Source organism: Salmo salar, chromosome ssa11, assembly GCF_905237065.1.
Source record: "Salmo salar chromosome ssa11, Ssal_v3.1, whole genome shotgun sequence".
NCBI classification, from domain to species: domain Eukaryota; kingdom Metazoa; phylum Chordata; class Actinopteri; order Salmoniformes; family Salmonidae; genus Salmo; species Salmo salar.
Window position 1 is genome coordinate 36,775,575 of NC_059452.1, and position 27,894 is coordinate 36,803,468.

A 27,894-nucleotide genomic window follows, 5' to 3' on the forward strand; every position below is an offset into this window, starting at 1 on the left:
TGCTCCATCACTAAGCTGCAGACAGCAACAACTGCTCCATCACTAAGCTGCAGACAGCAACAACTGCTCCATCACTAAGCTGCAGACAGCAACAACTGCTCCATTACTAAGCTGCAGACAGCAACAACTGCTCCATCACTAAGCTGCAGACAGCAACAACTGCTCCATCACTAAGCTGCAGACAGCTTCAACTGCTCCATCACTAAGCTACAGACAGTAACAACTGCTCCATCACTAAGCTGCAGACAGAAACAACTGCTCCATCACTAATCTGCAGACAGCAACAACTGCTCCATCACTGACTCCCATCACTAAGCTGCAGACAGCAACAACTGCTCCAACACTAAGCTGCAGACAGCAACAACTGCTCCATCACTAAGCTGCAGACAGCAACAACTGCTCCATTACTAAGCTGCAGACAGCAACAACTGCTCCATCACGAAGCTGCCGACAGCAAAAACTGCTCCATCACTAAGCTGCAGACAGCAACAACTGCTCCATCACTAAGCTGCAGACAGCAACAACTGCTCCATCACGAAGCTGCCGACAGCAACAACTGCTCCATCACTAAGCTGCAGACAGCAACAACTGCTCCATCACGAAGCTGCCGACAGCAACAACTGCTCCATCACTAAGCTGCAGACAGCAACAACTGCTCCATCACGAAGCTGCCGACAGCAACAACTGCTCCATCACTAAGCTGCAGACAGCAACAACTGCTCCATCACTAAGCTGCAGACAGCAACAACTGCTCCATCACTAAGCTGCAGACAGCAACAACTGCTCCATCACTAAGCTGCAGACAGCAACAACTGCTCCATCACAAAGCTGCCGACAGCAACAACTGCTCCAAACAAAACAACAGTAGCCTGAACAGATCTGTCTGGTCTCTCTCTGTCAGCGAGCTGGCAAACACACTTGATTCTAATCATGCACATACAGGCAGGCAGGCAGGCTAATGCTAACACACACACACACACACACACACACACCCCAACTACAAAACAGGGGGAGAAAGAAGGCCAGACAGAAGAAAACATAGTTAGTTTAGTTACACTAGGTTTCACAATGGGCCAAGGCTCTAATGCTCTGACTGACTTCAAAGGGCACGTGTGCGTAAGTGTGTGTGTGTATCAAAGTGTGAGTCTCTATGCGTGTGCGTCCTCGATATTCTCCAGAGGGAGAGAAGAGTGTGTGATGGCTGTGTGTTGTGAACCATTAGATTCAGAAGAGGGGCTGTAGAGTCTATGCGAGGACAGATTGATGGTGGTATTCACATGGCTACAGTGCCCTCTAGTGAACAGTTATTGTATATCCCTCCTTGTCAGATACAATACAGTGTCCTATGGATGCACACCTTTCTTCCAGGCAGGGAAACAGTCATTCTTGTTAGTCATCCTAACCAGAGAGGTCTTAACTATCTTAACTATTGATGAAACAGTTTGGAGTAGAATTCCATAGCTAAAGTATGGCTTACTGAGCTATATTCAGAGGGGTTGGGTTTAATGCGGAAGACATATTTCAGTTGAATGCATTCAGTTGTGGATCTGACTAGGTATCCCCCTTTCCCTTTATAGGACGCAATAGAATCTGTCACGGACTTCTGGGAATGAGAATAAGAGTGAAGACCACTGTCACTATCTGTCAGAGAGTTGGGTATAGAACAGGATGGGACTGTCACTATCTGTCAGAGAGTTCGGTATAGCACAGGATGGGACTGTCACTATCTGTCAGAGTTGGGTATAGAACAGGATGGGACTGTCACTATCTGTCAGAGAGTTGGGTATAGAACAGGATGGGACTGTCACTATATGTCAGAGTTGGGTATAGCACAGGATGGGACTGTCACTATCTGTCAGAGTTGGGTATAGAACTGGATGGGACTGTCACTATCTGTCAGAGAGCTGGGTATAGAACAGGATGGGACCGTCACTATCTGTCAGAGAGTTGGGTATAGCACAGGATGAGACTGTCACCATCTGTCAGAGAGCTGGGTATAGAACAGGATTGGACCATCACTATCTGTCAGAGTTGGGTATAGCACAGGATGGGACTGTCACTATCTGTCAGAGAGTTGGGTATAGACCAGGATGGGACCATCACAATCTAAATGTTTTTCTCTCCAGTTGTGTCTGTTTAGCGCGGTTTCCTCACGGTTGTGTCTGTTTAGCGCGGTTTCCTTCCGGTTGTGTCTGTTTAGCTCGGTTTCCTCCCAGTTGTGTCTGTTTAGCGCGGTTTAATCCCAGTTGTGTCTGTTTAACGCGATTTCCTCCCGGTTGTGTCTGTTTAGCGAGGTATCCTCCCAGTTGTGTCTGTTTAGTGCGGTTTCCTCCCAGTTGTGTCTGTATAGCGCGGTTTCCTCCTGGTTGTGTCTGTATAGCACGGGTTCCTCCCGGTTGTCTCTGTATAGCACGGTTTCCTCCCGGTTGTCTCTGTATAGCACGGTTTCCTCCCGGTTGTCTCTGTATAGCACGGTTTCCTCCTGGTTGTGTCTGTTCAGCGCATTTTCCTCCCAGTTGTGTCTGTTTAGCACGGTTTCCTCCCAGTTGTGTCTGTTTAGAGCGGTTTCCTTCCAGTTGTGTCTGTTCAGCGCGGTTTCCTCCCAGTTGTGTCTGTTCAGCGCGGTTTCCTCCCAGTTGTGTCTGTTCAGCGCGGTTTCCTCCCAGTTGTGTCTGTTTAGCATGGTTTCCTCCCAGTTGTTGGTGATGTGGAATTTCTTAAGGTTTGTTTTCATGTTGTATTTGTAGCATTTATTTTGCCCGCCAGGGGCTCACTAACCTTCCTTCAACTGGGAGTGCATCACTTACTTTGGGAGGCGTGAGTTGGGCATCCGGATGACATGGAATTCCATCAGAGTTGGTGCTGTATTATACACTGAGTGTACAAAACATTAGGAACACCTGCTCTTTCCATGACATACACTGACTAGGCGAATCCAGGTGAAAGCTATGATGCCACTTGTTAAATCCACTTCAAATCAGTGTAGATGGAGGGGAGACAGTTTAAAGAAGGATTTTTAAGCCTTTAGACAATTGAGATGGATTGTGTATGTGTACCATTCAGAGGGTGAATGGGCAAGACAAAACATTTAACCTGTTACGGCTAGCGGCACACCTCGACAACATTCGGTGAAATTGCAGAGCACCAAATTCAAACTACACTATTAAAAATAATTAACTTTCATGAAAATATAAATGTAATACTTAAAAAAAGCTTAACTTCTTGTTAATCCAGCCGCTGTGTCAGATTTCAAAAAGGCTTTACGGCAAAAGCTCACCATGCGATTATCTGAGGACAGTGCCCCGCAAATCATTTTTCAACCAGGCAGTTGCGACACGAAAGTCAGAAATAGCGATATAATATATGCCTTACCTTTGAAGATCTTCTTCTGTTGGCACTCCAAAAGGTCCCAGTTACATTACAAATGGTCCTTTTGTTCGATAAAGTCCTTCTTTATATCCATAAAAACTCAGTTTAGCTGGCGCGCTTCAGTCACTAATCCACTGGTTTCCCTCCATCAAAATGCATACAAAATGAATCCCAAACGTTACTAATAGACTTATCCAAACAAGTCAAACAATGTTTATATCCAAACCTTACGTACCCTAATACGTAAATAAACGATAAAATTTAAGACGGAGAATCGTTATTGTCTTTACCGGAGATAAACAAAAAGAACGCGCTCTCGTCCATGCGCATGGAAAGACTACAGCTAAAATGGGAGCCACTTAGAAAAACTACAACTTCTACCTCATTTTTGTAAAAACCAGCCTGAAACTCTTTTTAAAGACTGTTGACATCTAGTGGAAGCCCTAGGAACTGCAATTGGGGAGGATTTTGCCTTATAATAAAAGTGACAGCTATTGAAAACAGTGGTAGGATGAATTTTTTTGGAGGAGGGGGGATGGTTTGTCCTCGGGGTTTCACCTGAAACTTTAGAGTGTTTTCTATCCAAATCTACCAATTACATGCATATCCTAGCTTCTGGGCCTGAGTAACAGGCAGTTTACTTTGGGCACGCTTTTCATCCGCTTAGTAGACCAGTATTCCGATGAACTTGTCAAGGCAGCTGTATTTTAGTGTCCACCAGAAGTGTGGCATAGAGGCCTTCACAGGTTCAAAAAGTTGAACCCGTTCCGAAATGGACCTGGGGCTTTCCCATCCAGAACAGATATGCATATATGCATATTTTAAAATAGGAGACTCGTTCCACATTCTATCAGCAGACAGCGCTCTTTACTGATGTGTAGCTTTTTTCACCGGCCTTGCCCCCGCCACTTCTCTTGTAGCTGGCGTGCTTTGAAGAGCATATCTGCAGTACCTCCGGACGGGCGGAAGCCACACTGTGATTCTGGGAGTACTTCCTCAGACAGGGGTAGCAGTTGGTTGGCAAGGACACGTGCAAGAACTTCTAGCTATGTGAACAGTGTTATTCCTGAACGGTATAGCGGACCAATATTCCTACCTATCGTGGAGTTCTAGCTTGGGAAACTGCAGTATTCCTAAGCAGCATTCCCAACCAACATTCCTACCTCTGACATGGAGTTCTAGTTAACGGAATAGCAGTATTCCTGAACAGTATTGCGAACCAACATTGATATTCCCTAGTGAAAGCTATGTGTATAGCAGTATTCCTACCTGTCATGGAATTCTCTGAGGTGCTGAGCTGTTCCCGCAGCTTGTCCACGTCGTCAGGATGCACCTGCTCATACAGCGTGCTGCCAAACCACTCCGACTGCGGGTGGTTGAGCACCGGCGTCACCGAGTCAGACACATAGATCACGCGGCCCGTCTCCGCGGCGACCACAAACAGGAAGCCGTCGGCCGCCTCCAGGATGAGGTGCTTCAACTCCTATTAGACGAGAGGAGAAAAGAGAAACAGAACACACACACGTGTGTGATGGCAGAGCAGAAACACACGTCACAGTAAAGATGAGGGATATACAGTATTGACTGACATACCATTGGTGAAAATCCGGGACAAACAGACACACACGCCAAGGGCAGAGGCAGGGGACATGACAGACAGCCTGCAAAAGCTTTATTTATTTCAAATTGATAAGATCAATATGCTGACAGGAAATTGTGTCAGCGGATATCATTTGTAGAGCTGCACAGATGTGCAGACCCAACGTACAGAACCCAAATGCAGAGTCAAAGAGAACAGAACAAAACCAGTTCATAGACTCACCTTTTCAGTTTGGCTTTGTACTAGTTTATTTATGTACTCTTTTTTCATCTCTAATTCCTATGTGTTTGTATTCATTTTGATCATATTATGCTGCTTTTATTGCCTTTTATGTTACTTTGTCTTTTTATTGTTTACTTTTTAATGACTATTATCACTATTTTATTATGTACAGCACCTTGAGTTGCGGTCTCTGTATGAAATGTGCTATACAAATAAAGTTGTTTTATTATTACCTGTTTGCTGAGGAGGAGGGTTTGTAGACCCTGCTAAATTACTCACACAGACACACACACACGCAAAACGCACACACACACAGATACGCGCACATCAGCCCCCATGACCAACCCACCCACAAAACACACACACATTGGTCGTGTTCCAGGCCGACTACATTGCAGTCATTGCATGGCATCAACCAATGGTCGTGTGCCATTTCATCGACAGCGCAGTTGGGTTATCAGATTGCGATATCATGCGATATCGTACGATGCAGTTAGCTTAAACACTTTGTGAGATCTGGTAGTTGTCTGCAATGTAGTCAGCCTGGAACGCGGCCATCGTCACCCCCACCTATAATACCTGTTCGGTCAGGAACGAGGGCTTGTACGCCCCGTCAGTGGACGTGTTCCCGGTCCCTCTCATGGACTTCATGTGGGACACGGCCATGCGGAGGATAGTCAGTTTGTCTGGCTTGCGGGCCAGAGCGCTGCAGGTGGGCACCATGTCCGACAGCTCCGTGATGTACTGGGTCATCTTGTTACGGCGACGCCGCTCTATCTCGCTGTGGTTCTCTCTGGAACAGAGAGGAGGATTTAGACACATAGGGGGAAGCGTCGCTGGTGGTCGGGGGGGTTATCACATGGCTCCAGATCAGAGCTGTAGACACCCGGGGGCGGTGGTCGTCACTGGTTGGCCACGGTGGACAGGATATAAATGTAAACATCATTTCTTATCTTTAAATTCACAAATCAGTGAAAAGTATGGAGCAGACAGAAGGGGTCTTTGAGGCTGTACTGTGGGACGATTTGGTGTGTGTTTGTGCATTTTCTTTAGTATTGATGTGTATGCACCATAACCCTAAACCCAATTCTGATTTCATGATTATGCAGTTTTTTTTCTAACATGAGCATCCAGTGACAACCATCTGCATATACCAGTGTTATACTAGCAGTGCTTAGGCAGGACGGGCTGCCTACAAAATAATTTGCCTCCATTGGTTTGAATTGGAACTTTGGGTGTTAAAAAAAAGCTTAGTATGTTAGTTGTAATACAGTAAGGTAAACTCTAGTGAACCGACTTCAAACTTGGTTGTTCAACACCTACCTATGGCTGGATACACACTTTTACTTAAACTGAATTCATTGTCAGCCATTCTTGGAGATAGGAGTATGTGCACGTACTCTAAGAACCATAATACTCTGTACTAGAGAAGACTAAAGGGAAGTTAGGAGAAGAGAAGTTATTCAGTTGCTTTTCAGCGTTTGAGTTTGTCTTCTGAGGACATAAAGAACATACAGGGATTAAAGAACACAGCAGACCAGAACACAATCTCTGAGCTACGGATAGACGGGTCCTCAAAGTCTATGTTCATTTATTTGATCATGAACGTCATGTGTGAATAACGTACATTGCCTTCAGAAAGTATTCACACCCCTTGACTTTTCCAACATTTTGTTGTTACAAAGTGGGATTAAAATGAATTTAATTGTCATGTTTTTCAAAGATCTAGACAAAATACTTAGTAATGTCAAAAATGTGTAAAATAAAACACTAATATATCTTACTTAGATAAGTATTCAACCCAATGAGTCAATACATGTTACAATCACCTTTGGCAGCGATTACAGCTGTGAGTCTTTCTGGGTAAATCTCTCAGAGCTTCTACACCTGTATTGTGAAACATTTGCCCAAGTTCTTCAAGCTCTGTCAAATTGGTTGTTGATCATTGCTAGACAACCATTTTTAGGTCTTGCCATAGATTTTCAAGCAGATTTAAGTCAAAACTAACTCAGCCACTCAGGAACATTCCCTGACTTCTTGGTAAGCAACTCCATTGTAGATGTGGCCGTGTGTTTTAGGTTATTGTCCTTCTGAAATGTGAATTCCTCTCCCAGTGTCTGTTGGAAAGGAGACTTAACTAGGTTTTCCTCTAGGATTTTGGCTGTGCTTAGCTCCATTCAGTTTTTTTTTAATCCTGAAAAATTCCATAGTCCTTAACGATTACAAGCATACCCATAACATGATGCAGCCACCACTATGCTTGAAAATATGGAGTGGTACTCAGTAATGTGTTGTATTGGATTTGCCCCGAACTTGACACTTTGTATGCAGGACACAAAGTGAATTGCTTTGCTTTGTTTAAAACAGGATGCATGTTTTTGAATATTTGTATTCTGTACAGGCTTCCTTCTTTTCACTCTATCAATTAGGTTAGTATTGTGGAGTAAGTGCAATGTTGTTGATCCATCCTCAGTTTTAAACTGTTTTAAAGTCAACATTGGCCTCATGGTGAAATCCCTGAGCGGTTTCCTTCCTCTCTGGCAACTGAGTTAGGAAGGACACCTGTGTCTTTGTAGTGACTGGGTGTATTGATATACCATCTAAAGTGTAATGAATAACTCCACCACGCCCAAAGAAATATTCAATGTCTACTTTATTTTTTACCCATATACCAATAGATGCCCTTCCTTGCTAGGCATTGGAAAACCTCTGTGGTCTTCGTGGTTGAATCTGTGTTTGAAATTCATGTCTCGACTGAGGGACCTTACAGAAAATTGTATGTGTGGGGTACAGAGGTAGTCATTCCAAAATCATGTTAAACACTATTATTGCAGACAGAGTGAGTCCATACAACTTGTGACAAATGTTTCCTCCTGAACTTATTTAGGCTTGCATAACAAAGGGCTTGAATACTTATTGACTCAAGACATTTCAGATTTTCATTTGTAATTCATTTGTAAACACTTTGACATTATGAGGTATTGTGTGTAGGACAGTGACAAAAACATCTAAATTGAATCAATTTAAATTCAGGCTGTAACACAACAAAATGTGGAAAAAGTCCATGGGTGTGAATACTTTCTGAAGGCACTGTATTTCTAATGTCCCAAATAGGTGAGGTTGCCATACAAACCCTTTTTGAGTCAGCACTAACTGAATAGGGTAAGGTTTCCATACAAGCCCTTTTTGAGTCAGCACTAACTGAATAGGGAGCCATTTGGGACAGAACCTTCATTTCCATAGCAGAGGTCTGGTGGCATAAATACACGATGAAGATGAATGATGAATAAAACATCAGATTAATAAATTGTCCATTTTGAAAATTATGTTTGTATTCAGAGTTACTAATATAAATTCGGGGAGCATTGATAGATTTTTCAATTGGTCTGATTTAATTGAATTTGACTTGCACATTAATCAACATTGCTGTAAATGTCCAGGGGTATGAAGTCCCTGGGCATTTAGGCTTTCCATTTAAAGTCCCTGGGAATTTAGGCTTTCCATCTGAAATCCCTGAGAATTTAGGCTTTCCATTTGAAATCCCTGGGAATTTAGGCTTTCCATCTGAAATCCCTGAGAATTTAGGCTTTCCATTTGAAATCCCTGGGAATTTAGGCTTTCCATCTGAAATCCCTGGGAATTTAGGCTTTCCATCTGAAATCCCTGAGAATTTAGGCTTTCCATTTGAAATCCCTGGGAATTTAGGCTTTCCATCTGAAATCCCGGAGAATTTAGGCTTTCCATTTAAAGTCCCTGGGCATTCAGGCTTTCCTTTTAACCGTATTCTATCCAAGTCTCCATGGCTCTGTGGGTCAAATTCACTCAGTGCTTGGCTGCACTGTTTAAAATTAAGTTTACACCTGATATTTCCATTAAGGAATGAAAGACAACTGTAAAAACATCCTTTTTATCCATGCTAAACAGTTAGTGTTTAACCTGTTGGGGATAGGGGGCAGTATTTGAACGGCCGGATAAAAAACGTACCCGATTTAATCTGGTTACTACTCCTGCCCAGTAACTAGAATATGCATATAATTGTTTGATTTGGATAGAAAACACCCTAAAGTTTCTAAAACTGTTTGAATGGTGTCTGTGAGTATAACAGAACTCATTTGGCAGGCCAAAACCTGAGAAGATTCCAAACAGGAAGCGCTCTCTCTGACCATTTCATGGCCTTCTTGATCATCTCTAACCAAAACAGGGGATCTCTGGCATAACGTGACATTTTCTAACGATCCCATAGGCTCTCAGAAGGCGCCAGAAAGATGAATGGTGGCTTTGCAGGCCATGGCTGAAAAACATTAGCGCATTTGGATAATGGTCGATCTGAGGACAATGAGACTGGAGGCGCGTGCACGAGCCGACACCATGTTTACTTTCTCTCTCTTTGAACGAAAACAACGACTCTCGGTTGGAATATTATCGCTTTTTTACGAGAAAAATATCATAAAAATTGATTTTAAAACAGCGGTTGACATGCTTCAAAGTACGGTAATGGAATATTTTGAATTTCTTTGTCACGAAACGCGTCGGGCGCGTCACCCTTCTTTACCATTCGGATAGTGTCTTGAACGCACAAACAAAACGCCGCTATTTGGATTTAACTATGGATTATTTGGGACCAAACCAACATTTGTTATTGAAGTAGAAGTCCTGGGAGTGCATTCTGACGAAGAACAGCAAAGGTAATCAAACTTTTCTAATAGTAAATCGGAGTTTGGTGAGTACCACACTTGGTGGGTGTCAAAATAGCTAGCCTGTGATGGCCGGGCTATCTACTCAGAATATTGCAAAATGTGCTTTCACCGAAAAGCTATTTTTAAATCGGATATAGCGAGTGCATAAAGGAGTTCTTTATCTATAATTCTTAAAATAATTATGTTTTTTGTGAACGTTTATCATGAGTAATTTAGTAAATTCACCGGAAGTGTTCGGTGGGAATGCTAGTCACATGCTAGTCACATGCTAATGTAAAAAGCTGGTTTTTGATATAAATATGAACTTGATTGAACAAAACATGCATGTATTGTATAACATAATGTCCTAGGATTGTCATCTGATGAAGATCATCAAAGGTTAGTGCTGCATTTAGCTGTGGTTTGGGTTTATGTGACATTATATGCTAGCTTGAAAAATGGGTGTCTGATTATTTCTGGCTGGGTACTCTGCTGACATAATCTAATGTTTTGCTTTCGTTGTAAAGCCTTTTTGAAATCGGACAGTGTGGTTAGATTAACGAGAGTCTTGTCTTTAAAATGGTGTAAAATAGTCATATGTTTGAGAAAATGAAGTAATAGCATTTCTAAGGTATTTGAATATCGCGCCACGGGATTACACTGGCTGTTGAGTAGGTGGGACGCAAGCGTCCCACCTAGCCCATAGAGGTAAAAAAAAAATGCATGTAGTGTTTTATTCACTGGTGAAAAGAGCAGGTGTAACCTGACACTGCTGTAAACGTTAGGTAAGTCTTTTAGTCAAGCCCTGGGAGGTGGGGTGAGTCAGTGAAATCCTGTGGAGCTCTAGCAGGCCAGGCCTACCTGGCATATCTCTCCTTATCATCACCAGGTATCTGATCATCATCATCATACCTAGAGAGAGGAGCAGAGAAGAAACACAGCATGTAACACCTGGGACACCACTCACTGAGACGCAAACACCTGAACATAGTAGCATGACCACGGTAGCCTGACCACACCCTAACAGAGTAGCCTGAACACAGTAGCCTGAGAACAGTAGCCTGAGAACCATAGTCTAAACACGGTAGCCTGAACACAGTAGCCTGAGAACAGTAGCCTGAGAACCGTAGCCTAAACGCGGTAGCCTGACCACACCCTAACACAGTAGCCTGATCACAGTAGCCTGAGAACAGTAGCCTGACACAGTAGACTGATAACCATAGTCTAAACACAGTAGCCTGACCACACCACCAAGGTATCCTGAGTACAGTAGCCTGACACAGTAGACTGATAACCGTAGCCTGAAAATGGTAGCCTTAGCACAGTAGCCTAACACAGTAGACTGATAACCGTAGTCTAAACACAGTAGCCTGACCACACTCTAACACGGTAGCCTGATGAGGGTAGCCTGACACACCCTAACACAGTAGTAGCCTGATAACAATAGCCTGAACACGGTAGCCTGAACACACCCTAACACAGTAACCTGAACACGGTAGCCTGATGAGGGTAGCCTGACACACCCTAACACAGTAGTAGCCTGATAACCATAGCCTGATCACAACCATAGCCTGATCACACCCTAACACAGTACCCTGAACACGGTAGCCTGATCACACCCTAACACAGTAACCTGAACACGGTAGCCTGAACACGGTAGCCTGAACACACCCTAACACAGTAACCTGAACACGGTAGCCTGATCACACCCTAACACAGTAACCTGAACACGGTAGCCTGAACACGGTAGCCTGAACACACCCTAACACAGTAACCTGAACACGGTAGCCTGATCACACCCTAACACAGTAACATGAACACGGTAGCCTGAACACACCCTAACACAGTAACCGGAACACAGTAGCCTGAATAAGGGATAACACAGTAACCTGAACACGGTAGCCTGAATAAGGGATAACACAGTAACCTGAACACGGTAGCCTGAATAAGGGATAACACAGTAACCTGAACACGGTAGCCTGAATAAGGGATAACACAGTAACCGGAACACAGTAGCCTGAATAAGGGATAACACAGTAACCTGAACACGGTAGCCTGAATAAGGGATAACACAGTAACCTGAACACAGTAGCCTGAATAAGGGATAACACAGTAACCTGAACACGGTAGCCTGAATAAGGGATAACACAGTAACCTGAACACGGTAGCCTGAATAAGGGATAACACAGTAACCTGAACACGGTAGCCTGAATAAGGGATAACACAGTAACCTGAACACGGTAGCCTGAATAAGGGATAACACAGTAACCTGAACACGGTAGCCTGAATAAGGGATAACACAGTAACCTGAACACGGTAGCCTGAATAAGGGATAACACAGTAACCTGAACACGATAGCCTGAATAAGGGATAACACAGTAACCTGAATACGGTAGCCTGAATAAGGGATAACACAGTAACCTGAACACGGTAGCCTGAATAAGGGATAACACAGTAACCTGAACACGGTAGCCTGAATAAGGGATAACACAGTAACTTGAACACGGTAGCCTGAATAAGGGATAACACAGTAACCTGAACACGGTAGCCTGAATAAGGGATAACACAGTAACCTGAACACGGTAGCCTGAATAAGGGATAACACAGTAACCTGAACACGGTAGCCTGAATAAGGGATAACACAGTAACCTGAACACGGTAGCCTGAATAAGGGATAACACAGTAACTTGAACACGGTAGCCTGAATAAGGGATAACACAGTAACCTGAACACGGTAGCCTGAATAAGGGATAACACAGTAACCTGAACACGGTAGCCTGAATAAGGGATAACACAGTAACCTGAACACGGTAGCCTGAATAAGGGATAACACAGTAACTTGAACACGGTAGCCTGAATAAGGGATAACACAGTAACCTGAACACGGTAGCCTGAATAAGGGATAACACAGTAACCTGAACACGGTAGCCTGAATAAGGGATAACACAGTAACCTGAACACGGTAGCCTGAATAAGGGATAACACAGTAACCTGAACACGGTAGCCTGAATAAGGGATAACACAGTAACCTGAACACGGTAGCCTGAATAAGGGATAACACAGTAACCTGAACACGGTAGCCTGAATAAGGGATAACACGTGTAGAATTAGAATGATACACATGCTATTTATGGGCTTTAAAAAGTGTTAGATATTTTGATGAGAGCAACATGCACAGGACAGGTAATGGGTGTTACAGCAGAAAATGGGCATGCGTTGTATTAAGTGGCTGTAAAAGTGCTAACTATTTCCTATGTAGTGCACTACTTTTGACAGAGCCCTATGGGATCGGTACTCTCTGGCCTCTAAGAAGGCCTCACTAGAGTGGACTAGACAGGGGAGAGAAGTTGAAAAATAGGACTTCCCGTGGCCTGGTCAGGTATGGAGTAACAAGAGACTTTCAGAAGGTGTGTGAGAACACTTTTTATAATAAGCAGTGGCATGCTGGATGTCTGCAACAAAGCACACTATTTATCAATGTGGTATTTTTGGTCAATAGGCTCTGGTTGTTTGGTAGGCTCTTCTCATCAATTTTAAAATGAGAGAGTTAGTAATGTGGCAGAGGTAGTAGTGTGTTTCTCATTATATACAACATGCTGTTGTAGTTTATCTTCTCCCCAGCAGAGGGCATTGTCCCCACTCCACTAACAGAGACCACTGCTGCCAGGGAACTCTGGATAAATCTGAGAGAACACAGAATAGAGGAAAAACCACACGTTGGAGAAAAACAACACGTGAGAGAATGCCTGTGGGTGGAACGACAGCTGAAGCTGCTTTTGAGGAACAAAAAAACGTTTAACAGATCAAAAATGTTAAAACGCTTGAAAATATGAAACAATGGGTTTGGTAAATGTGATTGAATGTCCATAGCAATAAGATGACAACAAGGAATGACTGTACAAAATCTGGAATTCTGTATAATAAACACTCATAGCAACAACTTCAAGTCTAGAACCTGACTGCTTCTCATAGAAAGAGTTATTTGTTCTAACAATGAGTGACACTTACTACATGGAAATATCAGTGGGCCATCGTTCACTGTTCTCACCTTGAAAATTTACTTGGTCCTTCCCCATCCTCGTCATCAAAGTCCATCCTGCAATCAAAGACCAAAACAGTTACTCATCTAGTCTAGGGTGTGTGTGTGCAAACTGTCCATATGTGTGTGTGTGCAAACTGTCCATATGTGTGTGTGTGTGTAAACTGTCCATATGTGTGTGTGTGTGTGTGTGTGTGTGTGTGTGTGTGTGTGTGTGTGTGTGTGTGTGTGTGTGTGTGTGTGTGTGTGTGTGTGTGCAAACTGTCCATATGTGTGTGTGTGTGTGTGCAAACTGTCCATATGTGTGTGTGTGTGTGTGTGTGTGTGTGTGTGTGTGTGTGTGTGTGTGTGTGTGTGTGTGTGTGTGTGTGTGTGTGTGTGTGTGTGTGTGTGTGTGTGCAAACTGTCCATATGTGGGTGTGTGTGTGTGTGTTGCCATTGTTTTATGGCTGTATGCTTATATTTTCCTGCTGGGGGAAATTAGCTTGACAGCCAACTCTTTCTAGCTTTCTAATCCAGTGGACACAAAATAAAAAAAAATTAAAACAGAGCTACCACAATGAGAATGCTTATTTCCTCCCCTGTTCCTACTGAACAATGACAATGCTTATTTCCTCCCCTGTTCCTACTGAACAATGAGAATGCTTATTTCTCCCCTGTTCCTACTAAACAATGAGAATGCTTATTTCCTCCCCTGTTCCTACTGAACAATGAGAATGCTTATTTCCTCCCCTGTTCCTACTAAACAATGACAATGCTTATTTCCTCCCCTGTTCCTACTAAACAATGACAATGCTTATTTCCTCCCCTGTTCCTACTGAAAAATGAGAATGCTTATTTCCTCCGCTGTTCCTACTGAACAATGAGAATGCTTATTTCCTCCCCTGTTCCTACTGAACAATGAGAATGCTTATTTCCTCCCCTGTTCCTACTGAACAATGACAATGCTTATTTCCTCCCCTGTTCCTACTGAACAATGAGAATGCTTATTTCCTCCGCTGTTCCTACTGAACAATGAGAATGCTTATTTCCTCCCCTGTTCCTACTGAACAATGAGAATGCTTATTTCCTCCCCTGTTCCTACTGAACAATGAGAATGCTTATTTCCTCCCCTGTTCCTACTGAACAATGAGAATGCTTATTTCCTCCCCTGTTCCTACTGAACAATGAGAATGCTTATTTCCTCACCAGTTCCAACTGAACAATGAGAATGCTTATTTCCTCCCCTGTTCCTACTGAACAATGAGAATGCTTATTTCTCCCCTGTTCCTACTGAACAATGACAATGCTTATTTCCTCCCCTGTTCCTACTGAACAATGAGAATGCTTATTCCCTCCCCTGTTCCTACTGAACAATGAGAATGCTTATTTCCTCCCCTGTTCCTACTGAACAATGAGAATGCTTATTCCTCCCCTGTTCCTACTGAACAATGAGAATGCTTATTCCCTCCCCTGTTCCTACTGAACAATGAGAATGCTTATTCCTCCCCTGTTCCTACTGAACAATGAGAATGCTTATTCCTCCCCTGTTCCTACTGAACAATGAGAATGCTTATTTCCTCCCCTGTTCCTACTGAACAATGAGAATGCTTATTTCCTCCCCTGTTCCTACTGAACAATGACAATGCTTATTTCCTCCCCTGTTCCTACTGAACAATGACAATGCTTATTTCCTCCCCTGTTCCTACTGAACAATGACAATGCTTATTTCCTCCCCTGTTCCTACTGAACAATGACAATGCTTATTTCCTCCCCTGTTCCTACTGAACAATGACAATACTTATTTCCTCCCCTGTTCCTACTGAACAAGGCCCTGGTGCAACAGCAACAGAAATTGTGAAATGCATAGTCACTGCCAAACAGAAAATGAATCCATTTCCTCTGCGTCCCTCGACACTAAGACTGAGTCTCAAATGGCACACTTTGCCCCTATAGTGCACCACTTTTGGACTAGGGCTCATGGGCCCTGCAGTCGACATGTTATGATGAAAACACTACAACTCAACTTCTCTGAGACATTTGATTAAAGAGTATCAGAAAGAGCATTAAAAACCTTAAGTTACGGCCACATTTCTGAGGAGTCTTTTCTTATGCAGCATTTGAGTACATTTCAAGGTTGCTGTTAACCTGTTGGGGATAGGGGGCAGTATTTGCACGGCCGGATAAAAAACGTCCCCTATTTAATCTGGTTACTACTCCTGCCCAGTAACTAGAATATGCATATAATTGTTTGATTTGGATAGAAAACACCCTAAAGTTTCTAAAACTGTTTGAATGGTGTCTGTGAGTATAACAGAACTCATTTGGCAGGCCAAAACCTGAGAAGATTCCAAACAGGAAGCGCTCTCTCTGACTATTTCTTGGCCTTCTTGATCATCTCTATCCAAAACAGGGGATCTCTGGCATAACGTGACATTTTCTAACGCTCCCATAGGCTCTCAGAAGGCGCCAGAATGTTGAATGATGACTTTGCAGGCCATGGCTGAAAAACAGTAGCGCATTTGGATAGTGGTCGATCTGAGAACAATGAGACTGAGGCGCTCGTGCATGAGACTCCACCATGTTTACTTTCTCTCTCTTTGAACGAAAGCAAACGACTCCCGGTTGGAATATTATCGCTTTTTTACGAGAAAAATCGCATAAAAAATTGATTTTAAACAGCGTTTTACATGCTTCGAAGTACGGTAATGGAATATTTTGAATTTTTTTGTCACGAAACGCGCCGGGCGCGTCACCCTTCTTTACCCTTCGGATAGTGTCTTGAACGCACGAACAAAACGCCGCTATTTGGATATAACTATGGATTATTTGGAACCAAACCAACATTTGTTATTGAAGTAGAAGTGCTGGGAGTGCATTCTGACGAAGAACAGCAAAGGTAATCCAATTTTTCTTATAGTAAATCTGAGTTTGGTGAGTACCACACTTGGTGGGTGTCAAAATAGCTAGCCTGTGATGGCCGGGCTATCTACTCAGAATATTGCAAAATGTGCTTTCACCGAAAAGCTATTTTAAAATCGGACATCGCGATTGCATAAAGGAGTTCTGTATCTATAATTCTTAAAATAATTGTTATGTTTTTTGTGAACGTTTATCGTGAGTAATTTACTAAATTCACCGGAAGTGTTCGGTGGGAATGCTAGTCACATGCTCGTCACATGCTAATGTAAAAAGCTGGTTTTTGATATAAATATGAACTTGATTGAACAAAACATGCATGTATTGTATAACATAATGTCCTAGGAGTGTCATCTGATGAAGATCATCAAAGGTTAGTGCTGCATTTAGCTGTGGTAGTGTTTTTTTTTTTGTTGAAATATGGGTGTCTGATTATTTCTGGCTGGGTACTCTGCTGACATAATCTAATGTTTTGCTTTCGTTGTAAAGCCTTTTTGAAATCGGACAGTGTGGTTAGATTAACGAGAGTCTTGTCTTTAAAATGGTGTAAAATAGTCATATGTTTGAGAAATTGAAGTAATAGCATTTCTAAGGTATTTGAATATCGCGCCATGGGATTCCACTGGCTGTTGAGTAGGTGGGACGCTTGCCCAGAGAGGTTAACACAACATGTAATAAATAGTAAGCAAGTGTCAAGAAACAACGCAACGTGAGAAGAAATCATACCTTTAACGCCTTATTGTTTTAGACTAGGGGGTCAAAACACTGAACGGACAAACACGTCAGAATGACAAACTGTTCCAGAGGTGTTACGTCTGTTTTTGCACGTTGGCTTTGTAATGTAAAGCAATTTGCATTGTTCGCCTTTCACATGAACAGCACTATAGAAATAAAACATTGTTATTATTAAAAAAAGGTACAATCAAGTAGTTATTGCTCAGAGCATAGAGGAAGCGTTGGAAGTGCAAACCGCTGAGGCCGCCTGTAGTTGAAAGGTTGCCATGCCACTAGTGATGACTCTTTCAGAGTGGCGTTTTTCAATCTCACCTCACGCCTGTGTGTCTAACAGACTACTGAACTGACCTGTGATGTCTTGATACAGCGATCTGTTGATAACAGATAAACGTTGTTCTTTGTGTGTGTGTGTGTGTGTGTGTGTGTGTGTGTGTGTGTGTGTGTGTGTGTGTGTGTGTGTGTGTGTGTGTTGGTGTGTGTCAAAGCAATGTACACCAGTACATTTCACGTAATCTGATGACTGATTAGCTAGAGCATATATGACTGAGATTGTGAATGATTCTTAGGCTTGACTGAGTTCAGCCTCCGGTCGAGTTCACACCTGATGACGGACCAAGATAGAGTTAAACAGAGGACCAGTTACTGTTATAACTGAGGTGTAAAGGAACACAGTCACTGAGTAGTGTCATGAGTTGAGTGCTCAGTAATTACAGCCTTCACCTTAATGCTATAGTCTGTGATAATAATCTTCTCTCCCACTCATTCTTCTGATAATAAGTGACTGATGAGTATTTGTCTGCCTCTGTGTTCCCAAGTATCACTCTGTCTGCCTGTCTGTCTGTCTCTGTGTTCCTAAGTGTCTGTCTGTCTGTCTGTCTGTCTGTCTGTCTGTCTGTCTGTCTGTCTGTCTGTCTGTCTGTCTCTGTGTTCCTAAGTATCACTCTGTCTGTGTTCCTAAGTATCACTCTGTCTGTCTGTCTCTGTATTCCTAAGTATCACTCTGTCTGTGTTCCTAAGTATCACTCTGTCTGCCTGTCTGTCTGTCTCTGTGTTCCTAAGTGTCTGTCTGTCTGTCTGTCTGTCTGTCTGTCTGTCTCTGTGTTCCTAAGTATCACTCTGTCTGTGTTCCTAAGTATCACTCTGTCTGTCTGTCTCTGTGTTCCTAAGTATCACTCTGTCTGTCTGTCTGTCTGTCTGTCTGTCTGTCTGTCTGTCTGTCTGTCTGTCTGTCTGTCTGTCTGTCTGTCTGTCTGTCTGTCTCTGTGTTCCTAAGTATCACTCTGTCTGTCTGTCTCTGTGTTCCTAAGTATCACTCTGTCTGTCTGTCTGTCTGTCTGTCTGTCTGTCTGTCTGTCTGCTTGTCTGTCTCTGTATTCCTAAGTATCACTCTGTCTGTCTGTCTCTGTGTTCCTAAGTATCACTCTGTCTGTCTGTCTGTCTGTCTGTCTCTGTGTTCCTAAGTATCACTCTGTCTGTCTGTCTGTCTGTCTGTCTGTCTGTCTGTCTGTCTGTCTGTCTGTCTGTCTGTCTGTCTCTGTGTTCCTAAGTATCACTCTGTCTGCTTGTCTGTCTCTGTATTCCTAAGTATCACTCTGTCTGTCTGTCTCTGTGTTCCTAAGTATCACTCTGTCTGTCTGTCTGTCTGTCTGTCTCTGTGTTCCTAAGTATCACTCTGTCTGTCTGTCTGTCTGTCTGTCTGTCTGTCTGTCTGTCTGTCTGTCTGTCTGTCTCTGTGTTCCTAAGTATCACTCTGTCTGCTTGTCTGTCTCTGTATTCCTAAGTATCTGTCTGTCTGTCTGTCTGTCTGTCTGTCTGTCTGTCTGTCTGTCTGTCTGTCTGTCTGTCTGTCTGTCTGTCTGTCTGTCTGTCTGTCTGTCTGTCTGTCTGTCTGTCTGTCTGTCTGTCTCTGTGTTCCTAAGTATCACTCTGTCTGTCTGTCTCTGTATTCCTAAGTATCACTCTGTCTGCTTGTCTGTCTGTCTCTGTATTCCTAAGTATCACTCTGTCTGCTTGTCTGTCTGTCTCTGTGTTCCTAAGTATCACTCTGTCTGTCTGTCTGTCTGTCTGTCTGTCTGTCTGTCTGTCTGTCTGTCTCTGTATTCCTAAGTATCACTCTGTCTGCTTGTCTGTCTGTCTCTGTATTCTTAAGTATCACTGTCTGCTTGCCTGTCTGTCTCTGTCTGTCACATGCAGTCCCTCAGTAGTGTGGCTTGCACCATTCAATGGCTCTTTCTCAACCGTCTTTCCTCGATTCCCCGCGTCCTCTCTCCTTGCCTCCTTCTCAAAACGCATTGGGGGAGAGGTCATCTCAGGGGAGGGACCTCAGATCTTCTCCTCCAGTTATAGGGAAGTTAGTAACCAAGGAAACCAGGAAATCGAAAGTGCCTACACAGACTAACATGTCACAGCGTAGTATGCATGGTTATGTCTGATAGGAGAGGTAATGCGTTATGCATGGTTATGTCTGATAAGAGCGGTAATGTGGTACGCATGGTTATGTCTGATTGGAAAGGTAATGCAGTATGCTTGCCTGATAGTTAAGGTAATGCTGTATGCACGGTTATGCCTGATACGAGAGGTAATGCAGCATGCACGGTTATGTCTGATAGTAGAGGTAATGCAATATGCATGGTTATGTGTGACAGTAGAGGTAATGCAATATGCATGGTTATGTGTGACAGTAGAGGTAATGCAATATGCATGGTTATGTGTGACAGTAGAGGTAATGCAGTATGCATGGCTATGCGTGATAGTAGAGGTAATGCAGTATGCATGGTTATGCGCGACAGTAGAGGTAATGCTGTATGCACGGTTATGCCTGATACGAGAGGTAATGCAGCATGCACGGTTATGTCTGATAGTAGAGGTAATGCAATATGCATGGTTATGTGTGACAGTAGAGGTAATGCAATATGCATGGTTATGTGTGACAGTAGAGGTAATGCAATATGCATGGTTATGTGTGACAGTAGAGGTAATGCAGTATGCATGGCTATGCGTGATAGTAGAGGTAATGCAGTATGCATGGTTATGCGCGACAGTAGAGGTAATGCAGTATGCATGGTTATGTGTGATAGTAGAGGTAATGCAGTATGCATGGTTATGCGTGATAGTAGAGGTAATGCAGTATGCATGGTTATGCGTGATAGTAGAGGTAATGCAGTATGCATGGTTATGCGTGATAGTAGAGGTAATGCAGTATGCATGGTTATGCGTGATAGTAGAGGTAATGCAGTATGCATGGTTATGCGTGATAGTAGAGGTAATGCAATACGCATGGTTATGCCTGATGCAAGAGGTAACGCAGTATGCACGGCTATGCCTGATACGAGAGGTAACGCACTATGCACGGCTATGCCTGATACGAGAGGTAATGCAATACACATGGTTATGCTTGATACGAGAGGTAATGCAGTACGCATGGTTATATCTGATAGTAGAGGTAATGCAGTATGCACGGGTATGCCTGATACTAGAGGTAATGCAGTATGAATGGTTATGCCTGATACGAGAGGTAATGCAGTATGCATGGTTATGCGTGATAGTAGAGGTAATGCAGTATGCATGGTTATGCGTGATAGTAGAGGTAATGCAATACGTATGGTTATGCCTGATGCAAGAGGTAACGCAGTATGCACGGCTATGCCTGATACGAGAGGTAACGCACTATGCACGGCTATGCCTGATACGAGAGGTAATGCAATACACATGGTTATGCTTGATACGAGAGGTAATGCAGTACGCATGGTTATATCTGATAGTAGAGGTAATGCAGTATGCACGGGTATGCCTGATACTAGAGGTAATGCAGTATGAATGGTTATGCCTGATACGAGAGGTAATGCAGAATGCATGGTTATGCCTGATAGTAGAGGTAATGCAGTATGCATGGTTATGCGTGATAGTAGAGGTAATGCAGTATGCATGGTTATGCGTGATAGTAGAGGTAATACAGTATACATACAGCATGCTTCCACCGAGCACAAGCCTATCTCAGTGAAAATTGAGGATCATTACTCTGTGTCAGTATATGTTGTTGACCGTCTTAGTCAGGCTCCTACTGGAAATGACATGTCTCCAATTTTTCTATCCACAGACATTCATGTAAGGAGTAAATAAAAGATGCCCTGGACGGGTCCCTGTTGTGTTCCGTGTCATGTCGAGTTGCCATATTGCCTGGATGGCTTTTGCTTATATTTCTTCATGTTTGTGTAGGCTAGATGTATAATGGATACAGTGCAATCGGAAAGTATTCAGACCCCTTGACTTTTTCTTCATTTTGTTACATTACTGCCTTACTCTAAAATTGATGTAAATCTACACATAATACCACATAATGACAAAATGTATAAAAAAATAGAAAACAGAAATACCTTATATACATAAGCATTCAGACCCTTTGCTAGGAGACATAAAATTGAGCTCAGGCACATGTGTTTTCCATTGATCATCTATGAAATGTTTCTACAACTTGATTGGTAAATTCAATTGATTGGACATGATTTGGAAAGGCACATACGTGTCTACATAAGTTCCCACAGTTGACAGTGCATGTCAGAGAAAAAAACAAGCCATGAGGTCAAAGGAATTGTCCGTTGAGCTTCGAGACAGGATTGTGTGGAGGCACAGATCTGGGGAAGGGTAGAAAATAATTATGCAGCATTGAAGGTCTCCAAGAACACAGTGGCCTCCATCTTTCTTAAATGGAAGACGTTTAGAACCACCAAGACTCTTCCTAGAGCTGGCCGCCCGGCTAAACTGAGCAATCTGGGGAGAAGGGCCTTGGTCAGGGAGGTGACCAAGAACCCTCTATGGAGATGGCAGAACCTTCCAGAAGGACAACCATCACTGCAGCACTCCACCAATCAGGCCTTTACGGTAGAATGGCCAGACGGTAGCCACTCCTCAGTAAAAGGCACCTGATAGCCCGCTTGGAGTTTGCCGAAAGGCACCTAAAGACTCAAATCATGAGAAACAAGATTCTCTGGTCTGATGAACCAAGATTGAACTCTTTGCCCTTAGGTGTCCCGTCTAGAGGAAACCTGGCACCATCCCTACGGTGAAGCATAGTGGTGGCAGCATCATGCTGTAGGGATGTTTTTCAGCGGCAGGGACTGGGATATTAGTCAGCATCGAGGGAAAGATGAACGGAACAAAGTACTGTGAGATCCTTTATGAAAACCTGCTCCAGAGCGCTCAGGACCTCAGACTGGGGCGAAGTTTCACCTTCCAACAGGACAACAACCCTAAGAACACAGCCAAGACAACGCTGGAGGGGCTTCGGGACATGTCTCTGAATGTCCTTGAGTGGCCCAGCCAGAGCCAGAGCATGAACCCAATCTAACATCTCTGGAGAGACCTGAAAATAGCCGTGCAGCGATGCTCCCCATCCAACCTGTTTTTGCTTTGTCATTATGGGGTATTGTGTGTAGATTGATTAGGGGGAAAAACACCATTTAATCAATTTTAGAATAAGGCTGTAATGTAACAAAATGTGGAAAAGGTAAAGGGGTCTGAATACTTTCCGAATGCACTGTATGTTGTTGTATAGGCAGAATGCCAGGGCATGGGGTAAATATGTCCTGATTTCGCCCCGGGGGTTAACGTACCATGGAATACTCCCGTAATCTTCTGTTCCCTCTGTCTTCCACCTGAGAGTGTTTTTTTAATCATACATGCAGCTATATGAGATTACTGTTTGCTTTTTTTCGGTGGCACTATATCAAACTATCATACATTGTATATCTCTGGCGTGTTACTCTGTCCTGCTAATAAAGCTTGTTTGAAATTCAACATTGGAATATTGGCCTGTGTGCTTGCTCTGTGTTTTTGCTACCCATGCCTGAAGTTCTGCTCATTGGAATAATGAAGCAATTCTATTGATATTTGGTTCTGGGATAAACATGGAAAACTCTTGATATACTGGTGTAATACTCCTGGAACACCAGTGGAATAGCCTTGTGGGTAAAATGCAGATATAAAATAGTACTCACCCTCCGGATCTCCTCTTGCCCCCGCGGCCCGGCATGGCTCCGCCCATCCTCACTTGGCCCGCCCCCACCACCGCCCCCGGCATAGTAACGGGCCCCGGCAACTCACTGCCCATCTCTGGAACAGAGGACAGAGAAAGGTACCACATGAGAACATGGCATTAGACATTGTGTGACATTGTGACTGTATTACAGCTGCATTAATATTACTCTGAAAGCGTGGACATGGCCATGTGGAACCTCCAGAAGAACATGCCATGGTGGCTTTTCTGTTGTTTTCAATGTAGCCTAAATCCAGCCTGTTTTAGGACACAGAAAGACTGAATATGGCGCTCCGTGTCTTGCTGGGTGGTGAGCTGAAGCACATTGCGTGCCAAATCACAATTTCTCTCTCTGTGCCTTCTCCCAGGCCTACCAACTCACCCTCTCTCTCTCTCTGGTCTACTCTCTCTCTCTCTGGTCTACTCATTCACTCCTTCAGCCAGATGTTATGGATATGCTAAACAAACCCCCTTCTCTGCCCCAGTGCTCCCAGCAGTTTTGTTAATATTTGATACAAGCTAGCGTTTCCCCTCTCCTCTCCCTCCCCTTCCTATCCTTCCCTCTCTGTCTCCTCCACTAGCTTCTACTTTTCTCTGTCTTGGTCTTGGAAAACCCCCAGATGCATTGCAGACCCCAGCAAAGAACCAACCAACTAATTCATTCATTCATGAAGTAGCCTAGAGGTATATAAACAACACTTCAACTCATACATGCATAATAACTAGTGCTCAGGAAGTGGCAGCCAGACATAGCATGGCATACTGTGGTTCTAGATGAGAACACAGTGTCTGGCTACACAGGGCTGGAGAGGACAGCCAGGAACACTGTCTGGCTACAGGAGGCTAGGGCTGGAGAGGACGGCAAGGACACACAGCATCTGGCCACAGGGGGCTAGGGCTGGAGAGGACAGCCAGGACACACAGCGTCTGGCTACAGGCTAGAGCTGGAGAGGACAGCCAGGATACAGTGTCTGGCTACAGGAGGCTGGGCTGGAGAGGACAGCCAGGAACACTGTGTCTGGCTACAGGAGGCTAGGGCTGGAGAGGACGGCCAGGACACACAGCGTCTGGCTACAGGAGGCTAGGGCTGGAGAGGACGGCCAGGACACACAGCATCTGGCCACAGGAGGCTAGGGCTGGAGAGGACAGCCAGGAACACTATGTCTGGCTACAGGAGGCTAGGGCTGGAGAGGACAGCCAGGACTCACAGCATCAGGCTACAGGAGGCTAGGGCTGGAGAGGACAGCCAGGACACACAGCGTCTGGCTACAGGAGGCAAGGGCTGGAGAGGACAGCCAGGACACACAGTGTCTGGCTACAGGAGGCTAGGGCTGCAGAGGACAGCCAGGACACACAGTGTCTGGCTACAGGAGGCTAGGGCTGGAGAGGACAGCCAGGACACACAGCGTCTGGCTACAGGAGGCTAGGGCTGGAGAGGACAGCCAGGACACACAGTGTCTGGCTACAGAAGGCTAGTGCTGGAGAGGACAGCCAGGATTTCCCCTATCATTACTTAGGAGCAGCGCCACCATGTCTAGTAGCAGCATTCCCTGTGTAGCCTAATCTTTCAGCACGCTTCTTCAATCCACCCAAAGACTACATAATATCACTGGCTCTCACAACAAAACACAACACACATGGATTATTGCCTATCGCATAATCTGACAAATAGGTTTGTTACTGGGATAAGAGGAGATTAATGCATTGTGTAATCTGGCTTTAATGAAAAATAATGCTCTTTGGTAAATACATTTTTTTTAAATGCAATGCTTTTAGATTCGTGAGAAGTAGTTAACGAGTGTACTCTTCAGGAGAAATTAAATATTATTGGGAAGCAACCCAGGTAATAATCAGTTGGTGGTTCATTCTGTTCCATGCTTCTCTTCACATGGCAACTCTATATGCAGCCACGGTGCTGTTAACACCCCAGTTATTTCTTCATTACACTTCAATTTACATATCCAATGAGAGAGAGAGGCCTGCTGTTGTGGTTATTATTGGAAATGACAGTAAAATCGAAGATGAATTTCTTATTAAATGTTTTTGGCAGTAGAACAGTTAGTTTCAATAATCATTTAACATTACTGTATACAAGACATCAGGCCTAGGCTAACCAGAGCAAATAGAACTGGAGTGAATGCACATCAGGAAACGTAAGATTTAGGCCTATTTTTAGAGTACTATTTTTCAACACACAAGGCTCAGGCTACATTCCATAGCCTACACATATTTGATGACAAGCAGCAATTCAACAACGCCTATATAAACCATTGTTTGCCTTCCTCTAAATGTTTTGCTTCTATATCACTACCAAACTTGTATCATTGCCCAGAATTGATTATATTAATAAGAGCGCCAGCGATATAATTGCACCTCAGCTAAGGATGCATTGTAGCCTAGTACTTCCGTAATACAGTACAAATCTGAAAACAAAGTGTATGCTGTGTGTACATTTATTTGCTCAGTAACAATGTAACAACGTAATGACTACATAACAGCAACAATGTAATTAACACCTTTGACTGTCATTACATGACAAATAGAGCTTCAAGTTTCAAACACAGGCAGATAAAGGTAGTTTTACTGGTCATGCAAATAACACTAGCTAGGCCACTAGGTTACTATTTAGGCCGTTCACTAAAAACGTTAACTTCTTCCTCAAATAACATTGAGTAAAGAAAGCCGGGCGACAAAAGTGCTGTTAGCGCCCAGCAAGCTGCAGATTTCATCTAGCTATCGAATCAACCGGCGATGGAGATGGACCAACAAATCGCTGTGACTGACACCAGTGACTAACATCGAAATGACTCGACTCAAATCGCCCGAGTTTACGTAGATAGGGCAAGGGCTCGGATATGCAAAATAACCTTTGTATCGTGAGGGGGACTGGCTGTTCAGTGAAATCAGAGCACGTAGGAGCAGCTAACTAGCTGCCTGTTGGGTTGAGCCAAAACGCAACCAGCATCTCATTTTGCGTGCAGATAATACATGCAAGACATTAAAAAGCTTCTGCCCCTATCATAGGCTGTGTGTGTGTGTGTAAACAATGGACGTATGTTCACGCTATAATGAAGAAAATGAGTTTATAGGTGTACAGAAAGTGTTTTGAGGCTGCGATAGCACCGTGGGGGAAGGGGATGCTGTGGAGAGCTGGAGCTCTGTGAGCCTGACGTCCGCGTCTTCAGCTTTCCATTTCGGTAAATGTCAAAAATACATTTTAAAGATATAAATCACCATTAAACCCCCACTGTTTTTTCTTTTTCCTTAAGATAAAATCGCGACTTACCCGATGGATTTACCGCGGCGGGAGTTGCCATGTTGCCTCGATAGAAAAACAAAATGCAGCTATGAAAATGACGCACAATACGGCTCGAGAGCCCCGGGAGAGACAATCCACTCAGTGGTTTGACACGCGAGCTCTCGGTTCAGCCACCTATAGCCTCACATGCATTCGGTCGAAATACAAATAAGTCACGAATATCAACAATAAAGGCCCTGTTATTTCGGGTTCGCTTGGCCCGATGAAGTCAACGGTATTTTATAAATTCGTTCTTTCAGACTGAAAAATGCAAGATGTCTGAAAGGTGTCTAAACACCGCGAGACTTCACTTGAATTAATTCTGTGTAGACTATTTTTGCTTTGAGTCAAATTAAGCTTTGAAAGATGAAAAGTCAGCTAATGTCAGTGAGATACTGTAGCCTAAAAATCCTTTGCCAGTATTCACTTGTTGAATCGTGGTCCTATCTTTCATATAGAATAGAACAGCCAAATCAAGTAGGCTAAAATGCAATCCCAAATAGGCCAAATGTTTGCTTTGTAAGCATTTATGGCGCTTCAACAGCACTCACTTTGTAAAAGACCTTGTGTTTTTCACCATTGTATCAAACTATGAGATGGAAACGAGAACTAGCTCCATGTGTTTGATGTGAAGATCAATCCACTTGAGATGCATAGAGGACATGACTTCCAATGTCACAGATCATTTTAAATGGATGAATCCACAGGGCATTGTTTCAGAATCTGCACAAACCAGCAAGATTCTGGGAGTTCGTCCATCCTGATTTAACTCACAATATTAGCTTTTTTTTTCAATGTATGTTTTAATTTTGTCAGTAGGGTTAAAGTTGCAATTTGATGTACAAAATGCACCTGCCCTTTTTTTTTAGGCACAAACTACTTCAATATACATATACTTCCATAAATGTTTTAAATTAGTACCAGGCTAACTTTAGACAAGGCTTGTAAGGCTTGTGGGCATCCTAGAGCAAAACAACTGATATGTACTGTAGGTGTTCATGAGATTCTCACCTTTCCATAGAGGGG

The 27,894-nt window shown here is 43.5% G+C and overlaps 1 protein-coding gene across 8 annotated transcripts in view; it reads right to left on the minus strand.

Moving 5' to 3' along the window:
* The window catches only part of LOC106562648 (aryl-hydrocarbon receptor nuclear translocator 2), a 115,568-nt gene extending 88,393 nt beyond the window's left edge, over window positions 1–27,175 (minus strand). Inside the window, exons 1-7 of one of the 8 annotated variants that reach the window (XM_045689459.1) lie at window positions 26,857–27,175; window positions 23,533–23,647; window positions 13,916–13,963; window positions 10,729–10,779; window positions 5,771–5,972; window positions 5,425–5,457; window positions 4,639–4,852 (exon numbers count right to left, since the gene is read on the minus strand). In XM_045689459.1, coding sequence (XP_045545415.1) covers window positions 4,639–4,852; window positions 5,425–5,457; window positions 5,771–5,972; window positions 10,729–10,779; window positions 13,916–13,963; window positions 23,533–23,647; window positions 26,857–26,887 — 694 coding nt within the window. In that variant the 5' untranslated portion in view covers window positions 26,888–27,175. Of the gene's footprint in view, window positions 1–4,638; window positions 4,853–5,424; window positions 5,458–5,770; window positions 5,985–10,728; window positions 10,780–13,915; window positions 13,964–23,532; window positions 23,648–26,856 lie in introns of all 8 variants that reach the window. The other 7 variants (XM_045689458.1, XM_045689463.1, XM_045689462.1 and 4 more) reach the window with 7 other exon arrangements.
* Between the last annotated feature and the right edge of the window lie 719 nt (window positions 27,176–27,894).